At 35.0% G+C, this 12,223-nt stretch overlaps 1 protein-coding gene across 13 annotated transcripts in view; it reads right to left on the bottom strand.

Annotated features, from left to right (window-relative positions):
• Positions 1 to 2,160: 2,160 nt before the first annotated feature.
• BPTF (bromodomain PHD finger transcription factor) overlaps positions 2,161 to 12,223 on the bottom strand; it is a 59,959-nt gene continuing 49,896 nt past the window's right edge. For 10 of the 13 annotated variants that reach the window (XM_062591473.1, XM_062591486.1, XM_062591478.1 and 7 more), the window contains 5 exons: positions 9,557 to 9,730; positions 8,497 to 8,689; positions 7,361 to 7,445; positions 5,134 to 5,320; positions 2,161 to 3,058 (listed from right to left, as the gene is read on the bottom strand). In XM_062591473.1, the coding sequence (XP_062447457.1) occupies positions 3,022 to 3,058; positions 5,134 to 5,320; positions 7,361 to 7,445; positions 8,497 to 8,689; positions 9,557 to 9,730 (676 nt within the window). In that variant the 3' untranslated portion in view covers positions 2,161 to 3,021. Of the gene's footprint in view, positions 3,059 to 3,698; positions 3,811 to 5,133; positions 5,321 to 7,360; positions 7,446 to 8,496; positions 8,690 to 9,556; positions 9,731 to 12,223 lie in introns of those variants that run through there. The other 3 variants (XM_062591480.1, XM_062591485.1, XM_062591476.1) reach the window with 2 other exon arrangements.

Genomic DNA, 12,223 nt, shown 5'->3' with positions numbered 1-12,223 from the left:
AAACACTTCCCCCTGACATTACAGTGATCTAGAACAAGCAAACTGTACAGAAATAACATCCATGGCTGTATCTCATTTTGACTGTCTCTCAGAAAAAGATAATAGTATACGAGTGCTAAACACATCAAAAGCCCAAATCAAACACCCATAACTGACAATCAACATGTCTCCACCACTACCTCCAATTTAGCTACTACTTCAGAAACCAGCCTGATGAACAATAGAGTCTTTCCCTTCCTGCACTACATCTTCCACTGCACTGTTAAAACACTCCCACAGTATTAACCACATTGAAAAAGAAGACAGCACTTGCATATAAGAGTTATGAGATATCTAAATTACCATAAGTGATTTTTTCTTCCCCAGCAGGACAAGCACAAATATTCTGCAACGAGTAAAGAGAAATATACAGAAATAGAAATACTATCTTGCTGGCTTTCCAGAAGTTTACTCAAGGCTTTTAGGTAAGCTCTCGTGTTGACAGCTTTAAATCTCTATTAACTGTTGTATGAAGGACACCAAGAATAATTGCCTCAAATTTGTCTGATGAGACAAATTAGAAAAAACCCAAAGCTGGTTTAGCTCACAGCATCAAAGTTATAATGTATCACCATTTTGAAAAGAACACCATAATAATTCATAAAATCATTAAGAGAAAGATGACTGAACAACACAGGAGGTCACAAATCTTAAGAACTCATCATGCTTTTTGCAGACGGGTATTAATTAATTTTACAGGAGTGATTTTTCAGTACCACCACGTGAAACTATGTAACACCATCACTAATAAAGCTAGAAAAATGCCTTTACATACTTTATAGCAATTGAAAACACTAAAGATGGCTCTTAGCAAGATGAAATTGTATGTATGGGTTACTTCCCTATTCAAAATAATCCAGAGGCAATTATACATAACCTGGCAATGCCAAGATGTTAACATTACCAAATGTTTCATTAGAAACACCACCAAATCAATGTCAAACACATTACTTTATTTGTCTAAGGATGATGTGTCCTATAAAGTACAAAAAAGTACTCTTCAGTTTGCCACAATTTGTTAAAAACATAGTAATCTATTGCCTACATGTAGGAAAGTTTTAAATGATGTCATATATATATATTTATATATGAACAAACAGTACAGAAATACTGTGAAGTTGTGATGAGCTGCAGGATATGTTGAAATGCCATTAGAAGTTGAGATTTTTCCCTTTTCCATTAAAAAAAAATCACAATGCATACAATATGCAGCATTTTTTTAAACGTCAAAGGACAACATAACCTAAATGAAATTACTCTTCTTTAATTTTTAAGAAGCATAAATGGATTATTTTCACATTGAACAATTATTTAGTTTTTCACATATAGGTTAAATGACAACATTTGCATGTACAAAAAAAAAAAAAAAAAAAAAAAAAAAAGGGCTTTATTAGATAAAATTATCCCAGAAGAACCAGTACACCTGAGCCTGTAAGTGTAAGAAAATGTGGTCAGTAGCAACATCTTTTTAAGAAACTAACAGAAAAAGGTTCTTGCATAGCAAGGTGCGAGTTTAAACCCAAAAGGAGCTTATCTATAAATCAGATAAATTCCAGATCACTGTAAAACAAAACTTAATTGTGAATTAGTGCAAAAGCTAGTCAAATGGTTGAAGAGCTGCGTAAACCACAGCTGATTAACTGTAGACAGTGAATGCGACAGTCATTCATATATGTAACGTGAAAGCAACAGATCAGAAAGAAAAAGCAAAATCATCTGCAAATTGCATCATCCACTGATTTCAATTTATCCCTCCTGCTAGCACTCCTCATACAGCAAATGAGGCCATCTAGAGCACCTTCCAGGGATAAAATTATACTTGGTACTCTACATTCCTAGAGTACTTTGCAAAATATCACCTAATTCAGCAGTGGGCAATGACACTTCACAGAATACTCGCTACTATGTTATCTGTTACAGTAATTTTGGCACCACTGTAGAAATTTTATAAAGGGATAACAGCTGCTTAAAAAAAGAAAAGTAGTAAATACTACCTTTGGAGCAAAATAAAGTGAGATCTCCCTGGCCAGGTCCCTCCCTTATTACTTGAATTATCTATACTTCTGAACAAATCCCCCAAAGTTATAAGCATATTAGCGCACACTCAAAGACACCTACATGTGTGGGGAGAACAATTATCTCCATTTATTTTGTTTCATATACATCCATATTTTGAATTTTAATACAAAAGAAAAAAATTAGAATCTGACAAATGTTTACAAACAAGATACCTTCAAATAGATTTTACTCATTTCAGTCTGGTGCAGAGTAAATGACAAATTGTACTGTTATATTCAAGGCAACAGAGTCTGTAGTCCGTGACCACTTAGCCCAACTTTTATGCAAGCTTAATTGTTTTTATCTACCATGAATGATAAACTCATTGTTGATTCCCAGTTCTGTGTGTGTGCACATGTGTACATAGCAGCTCCTTTCATAGAAAGAAAAGACATCTAGAGGTCTTGTACTTTTACCTACAGGAATCATGTTAAGATACAGAATGGATTACATGTAACCGGGGCTGGATTTTATAAGAAAAAATAATTAGCTGACAAATGAGGGCAGCAATAAAAAAGCGTCTTTTTTGCAACAATAAATAAATACAAAGTTTTCTGTGTGGACTTTAAACCAGCTTCTTCACTGAAGAACAGACGTGGCATTTCCATGGAGTTAAACTTGACCCCATTTACTGTATCTTTTTTTTCTTGCTCTTTCTCTCTCTCCTTCAAAAAACAAAGTTTTCCTGCTTCTGCCACAATAGTACAACAATTTGATCTTGACAAGAAAGTGGTGCTGCTGATTTTTATTTCTTTGTCCTTTGGACAAAATAAGCCAAGAATATAATTTGACTGTTGTGACCAATAAAAACGCAGTTTACATCAAGTCTTGTCAGGATAACCTGACTAAAAACATCTGGCTTCTTAATTAAAAATTTTCAGACAACCAGATTCTTGCTCGTGTGTTAGGTTAACACGCTGAACTCTAAGAAGCTGTAGACTGCAGTTTGTTGTTATGGGACCTGCAGAATACAGAAGAAAGTCAAGAATTAAGCACCCTTAATTTTTGAGAACACAGTTGCTGCAAGGTGTTGCCAAGGGTAAATCACTGTGAGGGAATTAGTGCCAGGTTGCTTCCATTTGTTTTGCTTTTTCCCTTTCAGAAAAAAAGAAAACTCAAAATTAAGCATCTCTGAACTTTACACACATTTTTAACTGCAGTATACAAAAATGTCACTACCTGTAAAATGCAGTGTGTCACTGGAATATTCAAAAATGCCTGAAATCAGTTTTATTCTCAAATTTACATAACAGTAGTCCATCAAAAGGCAGGCATAAAGACAATTTATGAGTGTGAGTATTTATAATAAGGTTTACTGAAATTTATTCAAGTTGTCTTTGGATTAACTTAATATAAAAAACTGAACAGGCATATTAAAATCACATTTTTGTTAATCAGAGTTCAGCAAAACTCCTTTTTGACATTCACAGTTTTATTAATGACTGAAAATGAACCAATAAAATACACTGTTTCCAAGATTTTCATTTTTTTTCATACAGTATTCCAGGAACGGGACAATTCTGTTAATACATTTGTATTTACCAGCATGACTGCTGATAACAAAAAAACCAAAACACCCCAACATTTACTGTTCAGACAAATTATCTGGATTTTTAGGGCAGTTTAATGTCATCAAACTGTACAATAAAAGAAAGTGACCCCAACATCCAGTTCTGATTCCAGTTAAAAAGTTCAGACTAAAGATATCACAATCTGCAAGAAAAGAAAGAACACGGATGGTATAAATGAAAAACAATAACACATACGATGCAGCAATGAAATTAGTGTGCAAGCAGTGAATGCTGGACAACCAGCTAAAGAAGATGACAGAAACATGAAAACTACCTGGAAAAAAAAATCACTACTACAGTATTAAGTTAGGGAGAAAAATACCAAATTAATTCATTTGCTCTCATCTCTTCTTGTCAATCCTCCTCTCACTGCACAAAGAATAGTAGACCGCTCCCACAGCAATAAAGTGAAGCCATCTATTTAGTTAATTATAAATGGATTTAATCCTGCATTAATCTAGACTAGCAGTCTGTTTTGACTGTTACAATAAAATGGACAACCGTCCATATATGTCTACTGTACATATACAGATCTGAGCAATGCTGAAAGGCATTCAACATTTGTAATTCAGCTACAATTGGCTTATATTAAAATTTAGCAACAATATAGGAGCAATCTGTATACTCCATTAGAGTTCTGAGTAAGCTACTTTTAGTTTCAGGAACAAATGCCACATTATAATTTGACAACAGCAGTACAGCTCCCATGTATGCACTACTAGACAGAACTGGAAAGCACGAGATTGAAATGGCACTAGAGTTGCATGTTATTTTTCAGGAATTTGTATTTTAGGGGAATATTCTACATAAGTCTTTCTACAGAAAAACAGCATTAAAAATTATTTTTAAATAGTCAAATATGAATTGTGTTTATCTTTTCACATCTTACTTTAAAGCCTACTTATTCCTTCCCTTTCACATACAGTGAGATATGAAAAGGCAATTTTCAAGTATATGAGGAGGTAGTAAAAATTAAAAAGTATTTTATTTTTTGTTAGTGGATTATAAGCTTCATGGAAGGATTGTCTCTTTCTGGGATCTGAAAAGGATTTTGTGTACAATAGAAATTATCAAGATTGAGAACACCACAGCATTCTCTTGATCAGGAATTATTCTTATTTTGTTTAGCTTTGCTGCAGCAATGACTTAAAATTCTACTCAACTTTTCTTCAGTAATGTTACTGTCCAAAGTCATGCCTAACAACTTATTTTGAAGAAACACAACCTTAACAAAATCCTGTTTAATCCTTAAATTTAACTGAAGCTAGTGGGTAGGTATTATAGAATAGACTGAGGGGAGGGGAAAAAAAAAGAAAAAAGAAAAGAAAAAAAATTTGTCCAGGCAAATGCATGCAGAAGCAGATACCTCTGTATTAATGCAAGATGCAAGGCAGGCTTACAAAAAGCATTAAGGAGATTTTAGGGGGACAACAGAACAGGTATGACCAGGAGTATTTTTGCTTACCTGCTTGCCTTAAATCCTTTTAGTTTCTGTACAAAGAATGATTCAAGAACTTCTGCACATTGGTAGAAAGGAGAGTCACTTGGATTGTAGTAGCGACAGTTATCAAAAATTTTGGTCATATCTGCCACAAATTCCGTGACCTTTTTGTAGTAACGTTTCAGTATTCTTTCTTCCATGGTGGCAAGGTCTTCAAACAAACCAAGAATTATTAAATTGAGACATTTTCATGTTCAGATTCAGTTTTCATATTCAGAGTTCACATTATCAGAATGCTAGAAACAAGGCCTAGGGAGGTTAGACGCATTTGCTGGAATGTATGTTACACCATGCTGTAACAGAGTGGCATGAGTAACCTTCCTTCTAACAGATCCTTTAGTTACACGTGACCTACTCATGCATAACTAAAACACAAATAGCAAAAGTGGCTTTGAAAAAACTGAGTTCTTGTGGAAGCTATTTACTTCTTCCAAAGAAATTAAGGGGGGGGGGGGGGGTAAAAAACCTCTAACTAATCTTCATTTTGTTACTTGTACTTTGTTTTCTTTACAGCCCTCATCTAGCTAATGGCTATATATATGTACATGATTTTTAGTCTGTCTAATCCTTCTGGTTATTTTTCATTTGAATTCATGATTTGTCTTGAATGAATTATCAGTTTCCATGGGGATATACACATTACCACATGGCATATACAGATTTCAAGTGCAGGATCATGCAAAATGCCAATGTTCTCATTCTTACTGACTAGACAGATTAAAGAAACAGGAATGGTGAATTAAGCAGTAATGGTGCTATTTTCATGCAAATGTAAATTCAGTAGAGGGGGAGGAATGGAACTTGCCAACTATAAATATAGCTGTCTAAGTGTATAGAGGCACTTTCAGCTGGAAAAAAAAAAAAAAAAGAGAACGTCCTACCTTTGGGAAAATGCCTTTAAAATGCTTATTTTGAATTGCCACTAGTGACAAAACGCATGAAGACAAGCATAGCTTGGCCTAGATTATCTAGTGTCAACAAGTATATTTTCCTGCTACTTAATTCTGAAAGTACTAAATACACTTTCATTAATTTATTATATGTTTAATTACATAATCATTTCAGCTTTCTTTATAAGCTTTAAACACACAGCAAAAAGGACAGTTAATTAACACGCATTAGATATTCATGCTGTAAGTGTTTCCCTAAGCAAATTAATCATCAACATATACACCTGAAAAGAACCATTTTCAGTTACTGGCCATGACCAATTATGGAACAGGAGTTGTTTAGCAGTTTCAGAATGGCACAATCCAAAACTTTGGAAGAGAAAAGGACAACATTTCTAAATGAAATTTAATTTTCAGGTGGAAAACTACAATTTTGCCTGGAGATCAGATTTAACTTTCCTATTTCTAAGGTTAGTAAGAAATCGGTGGGAAAACTCAAACAGCACACTAGCTCTCATTTCAACACAAAGAGGTACTGGTTCAATAATTAGAGGGAAGGGAACAGCATTAGTAACCTTGTTTCTTGCAGCAAGTAGATTTTTCAGTGCTGTCACATTCAAGTGCTATGCCACCTTATATCTAGCTTACTGGTGAGAACAAATGAATAAAACATTAAAACCTTTCCTCTTCCAGTTTCCCTCCATATAAAGAGCATTTAAACCAATTCCTGTTTATATAGCTTTAAAGGCAAATTAAAAATTTACAAATACAAAATGGCAATCTGATCAAATAATTTTAATCAGATCAAATCAGATGAATCATTTTAAATCTTTAAATCATTTTAAACTTCATCTTAAATTGCATGTCACTTCAGCTGCATTAGAGTTTGAGGAGCGTTAAGAGTACAGACTTCACACTTTGAAGAAACTGATACACAGAAAACCAGAAAATACAGGCAAAGCTTAGTGTAACAAAATCATCCTCTTGAAATAACTTTATAAAACTGTTTTAAGAGAATTCAGTCCTACTGCTTCACCAAATTTCATATTTCACACATTAGACAGACTGTATCCAGGGTTAAGGAGTCAGCCAACAAGTAGATAAGTTACTTCTACCCTGAATGTCTAAATATATCAATGGGAAACCACATTGTCTTGGTTCACTTAACTACAAAATGTGTATCCTGAAAAAATGTATTTTTAAGATCCCCAGACGAAAATGGTTATCAGGTAATGAATTAGAAATTCATATGACTAGAAATTCAGATCCACTCACTCATGCCATCACCCATAAACACTTACCCATTGGTTCTTTAATAACACCATAATAATCTGGTGCATCATTCGGATCTACTGGTTCCAAGAATGGCCATGCCATCTTGTGAGCCTGTTAAGACAAGAAGATATAATTACATACACACACACACACACACACACACACACACAGAGAGAGAGAGAGAGAGAGAGGGAGAGAGAGAGAGAGAGAGAGAGGTGCAGCAGTTTGTTACACATTTTCATTATAATTTTGTCTGCAGGGGTCTAGAGTTGAATTTAAAGAAGTGTAGTGTCACCTGCAGAGGTAACTAGTTATCATCATTACTGTATCAAGTTTGAAAGTTCAATTTGGGATGGTGAGTAGTTTGATGCCATGATAGAAAACAACATGAAATTCAGAGGTAATGGGATACTGTACTAAGGCTGCATAAAGAATTATGTCACAAATTCACTGGAAGAGGCTGCGGCTTCACACCTAGAAATTGGACAGTTTTCAATCTCAAATACTCTAAAATAAATTTATCTTCAAAACAATTTACATCAAATATAGAACAATGCAAAATATTTTTCTTAGACTTCTGTTACCACATAGTTTTTAATCATCAGAATTTTAATTACTGAATTCTTTACAGATGTAGTAGAAAAGGCGCTTTTGGGAGTGATGTATAAACCAGAAATAACAGACCACGCAATTTAATTCTTCTCATCAGTATGCCATCATCTCCATGCTGATGACTTTCTGTGAGAATGCTGTATTAAAAAACGTTTAATAACTGTGAAGTAGGAGTACAGAAACTTCAACCAGAAACCATATAAAAGTAATCTGAAAAAGAGAAGTTTGCACGTTCTACACCATGTACAGTTTCACTACCACTCTGTCTTTTGGTACTCTGAGTAAACATGCTTCCTTGGAAGCCATCCACTGAAGGGAAATTGTTGAGTTTCACTAACTCAGAAGCAGTGATCTTCTAATTATCACAAATGTTATTCTGTAAAATAAAGCTAATTGAGTTTGCAGCTGACACACTGGCATTTCTCACAAAAAATAAAAACAAAAAAACCTTGCTGTTTCTTTTTCAAAAGGTCTCCAACAGCTGGAAGATAGATCAAGACTTACTCCCCAAGATTCACTAGATAAGCTTTTCCACAATGCTTGTTCTCACCTGTAAGGAACGTAGTACTCTTCTTAAACCTTCATAATCTTTATCAGTTAGTGGACTGAGTACAGTCATGGCATCTTCTGTGGACTGACATTGTGGACACACATATTCATCAATGAGATCTGCCTCACTTTGTAAAATGCCAACACAGCGCCCATGATACCAGTTCTGACATCGGTCACAGCCAATGTAAAATCTGCAAGATCCGAAAAAATGTTGTTAGTGACTTGATCTATTTAATTAACATTTACATTTAAAAACATAAATCTGCAATCCCCTGCACATGAGCAGATACTTTGCATGATTAGGTACAACAGTGTAGCATGTGACATTTCAGACTGACAAATGCTTATTAAACTACTCAACTGCTTTTGCGTTCACAAACACACTAAATTACCAGACAATTTCATTTCAAAGTTAGTTACTAAATTTTATACTAGAGACACTTTCAAGCAATCAGGGTTTCAAAAAATCATTAATATCTTTAGAACTGAAAGGAACAGTGTAACAGCAGAACTCTCACCCAACCAGGATTCCAAAACAATTCAAGCTGCATTTTGTGCAAACTGGACTACAACCTAGGGCTCCCATTGTGCCCCCTCTGCATAAACATTTTTTATATGGAAGGTTCAGTCTTGTAGCTGAATACAGAAGGGGTATTCTGTGACACAGAGCCTTGCAATAACAGATACCAACCACATACCCCCAATACTGTAATTGTGCTTTCTGTCTAGATCAAACAGACTATAGTACAAAAAATCCCTCTAAATGCTACATTTGTGTTTTAATCTTTCTAGCTTTCCCTTGTTAAAATTAATTCCAATTGAAAGTTCTTGGGGTTTTCACAAAGCATTTGGACCACCTTGAAAACTTCCACTTTTCCTAAATATTTAATGTATAGAAACACTTTTGGGGAAGAAGAGAATTACTGAAAAGGCATTTGTATTACCAATGAATACAATATATGCAGAATAACTTTTTTTTTCTTTGTAAGGAACAGGTAACCAAAGTCAGAGCAGTTTGCTACCTAAACATTAAATAAGAGGTTCTTATCAGAACTCACTGTGACTCATCATAAGGTGTTCTGCAGATACAGTACAATTCCTCACTGCTGCCCTCTTGTGCCCGTTTACAATCATTACAGATGTACACATCCATTTTCTTAGCCTCCTTTTCTGTGATGCCAACACATTCTCCATGATACCAGTTAGTACAAAGATCACAGCCAATATAGAACCTAAAAGTATTCACAATGAAAATGACAATGTAATTGTCATTTCAAATGGCATGGCACTTTTCCCTGCATTTCTCTTTGATGCACTTTCTTGCTGGCCTACTTTCTGCAGTTTTCTGTCTCAGGCTTCCTTGCTTCCTATCATTCTGTCCTTGCAAGCTAACATCTCATGCTGCAGCTATACTGTCAATAAGGTCGCTTGGGTTAATTTTAAATTGACAGTTTATCAAAATGCACATAAGTATGTAACCAAGCTTTGACAAGCTGGCCTAAAAACATACGTCTCCAATGCGTGTGTGAAAAACTGTAAAAGGCACAAAAAGACAAGGCCAAAGGAAAAGATTTACATTTTCAAAGCTGTAGCTCAAAAGCCACTTAAACATTTCCTTAAGATTTGAAAATGTAGGTCTCAGTTAATTTAAAAAACAAAGCAAAGCGCAAACACCAACTAGGAGTTACAAGTATACTACAGAGAACATGCATACCAGCCATGTGTAGAATACATATTGGTATAACATGATATGAAAGAAAATTGTGTCAGGACATGGTTGTCTTTTTGGGGGGTTGGGGGGCGGGAGGTTGGGGGGCCTTGAAAAAAAGAGATATTCAGCTACCTAAAACTGCAACAAATTGAAATTTGACCATTCTGCAGACAATAAATGCCTATCCTCAGATAAAGCTACGTGACGGAACCAGATATGGTATGACACAAAGCGAAGGGAACCGGATACAGAATCATGTAAATGGGACCTTGCACAGAATGATGTGACAAAACTGTAAAATATTATGCAAGAATGTTTGACATTTTGTGTATGGATAACTCCAAACATACCTACCACTAGCTACAATCAACCAAATGGGCAAAGTTACACATCCATTCTCTCTGTCTAAGCAAAAAGCAAGTTGACTCAGAATCTGTCTGCCTAGATTTTGAAGACCATTTGCCGATTTACTGTGATTCTGGTTTGTCAGTCTACAACATTAACGACTGGACAGGACAAACTAGCAACAGGACAGTAGCTAGCACATGTTCAACAAAACAAGCATCTAATTTCTTGGGCCTCTGAATCTGTCCCAGATACTCAAGTCCTGCCTTTTCTCTTAATTTTCAGTCAGGCAAACCCTAGAATCGAACAAACCAACTTTCCGTAAAGAACAGATGGATACAGCTCCTTCTGCCAACTTCAACAACAAATCAGCCCATTTCCTCTTCTCAAAACTAATTGCACCAAGTTGTTCCTGGTGCTCTGCAAGCACATTTATGTCTAGATTTAGATGTTAAACCTTGCCCCTAGAATTTGGAACAGGTTTCACATCATAACAAATATGCTGAAATATAAATATGAATCTTAGAAGGATACCCTTACTGACCATTCTCAAAACCAATGAGCAAAACACTACAACAGCTAAAAACATAAAAGGTCTGAAATAAAATAAACAACGTAAAGAATGATCTTCGTGGATTTACTACATCTTCACAAATGTACAGTATATTTATAATATACTATAAATTATTTTCTAAAGCTGCACTTCCATCTTTTAAGTAGTAGAAATTAGACACCAGCACAGAGTATCTGGTGCTTATGTATGTGCATACATAATTTGTTTACCAGAACACTTTTGAAGTGTGACTAAAGCCCTTTCCAAATGGTGAAAAAATAATGCAGATCAACAGTACAGCCATCGTTCATAAGAAAATTCAAGATTCAGAAAAAGCAGAGGTAAACATATCGCTAATTTTTTAACATTTCATTCTCTTTAAATTTTATTCTATGCATTTAAGCACAGTTCTCCATTCTGTATGCCAAACTTCACTGTGGCCACATTTTTCATTGGCTTACACAAATGCCCACTGAAGTTAATAGAAAGAATTAGTCTGACAATGTAATACTTCTGCTCATAAAAATTGTTCATTTCCTTTTATTTTCGTGATGATTACATTGCTTACTAACAGCAGAAGCAGTAGTACACAGGTCTGTGTTCAACATCACTACAAAATGTGAACAGGGTATCCTCCTAAGTTTACTGAATGACAGATACCTCACTTAAGACTGTTTTATTAGGTTATGAGATACACACATCTCAGAAGCGAGAGTGAATTAACAACCTGGACATTGGAAGTCTGCTATTTAAAGAATGAACGTAGCATGAACAGCAGTCTAAACTCTCCCACACTGACATAATGCTGTAATGATCTGAGCTACTGAACACTCAAGCTGGGAGGAAAAAAACCCAAAGACCTCAACTTCATTAAAAAAATTAAATAAAATACAAAGGCTAGAAGGAGTCTCAAGAGATCCTTTACTTCTGGCCCTAAATTTTGAATGAAGGCCCGTTACTGGAGTGAAAGCACTACTCCACCTCTATGGTTTATTTCTGTTATCAACATTCACATTCAAACCACCAGCAAAGGCACCGATTAACATTTTTTGGTATTGTAACTTGAGAGAAGTACTCACTTGGAACTGGTCTGACGTCAAATTTATTTTACATACA

The sequence above is a fragment of the Rhea pennata genome, chromosome 19, assembly GCF_028389875.1.
Source record: "Rhea pennata isolate bPtePen1 chromosome 19, bPtePen1.pri, whole genome shotgun sequence".
NCBI lineage: Eukaryota > Metazoa > Chordata > Aves > Rheiformes > Rheidae > Rhea > Rhea pennata.
Note: the sequence above shows the minus strand (reverse complement) of the source record. Positions and strands in the feature narration are given on the sequence as shown.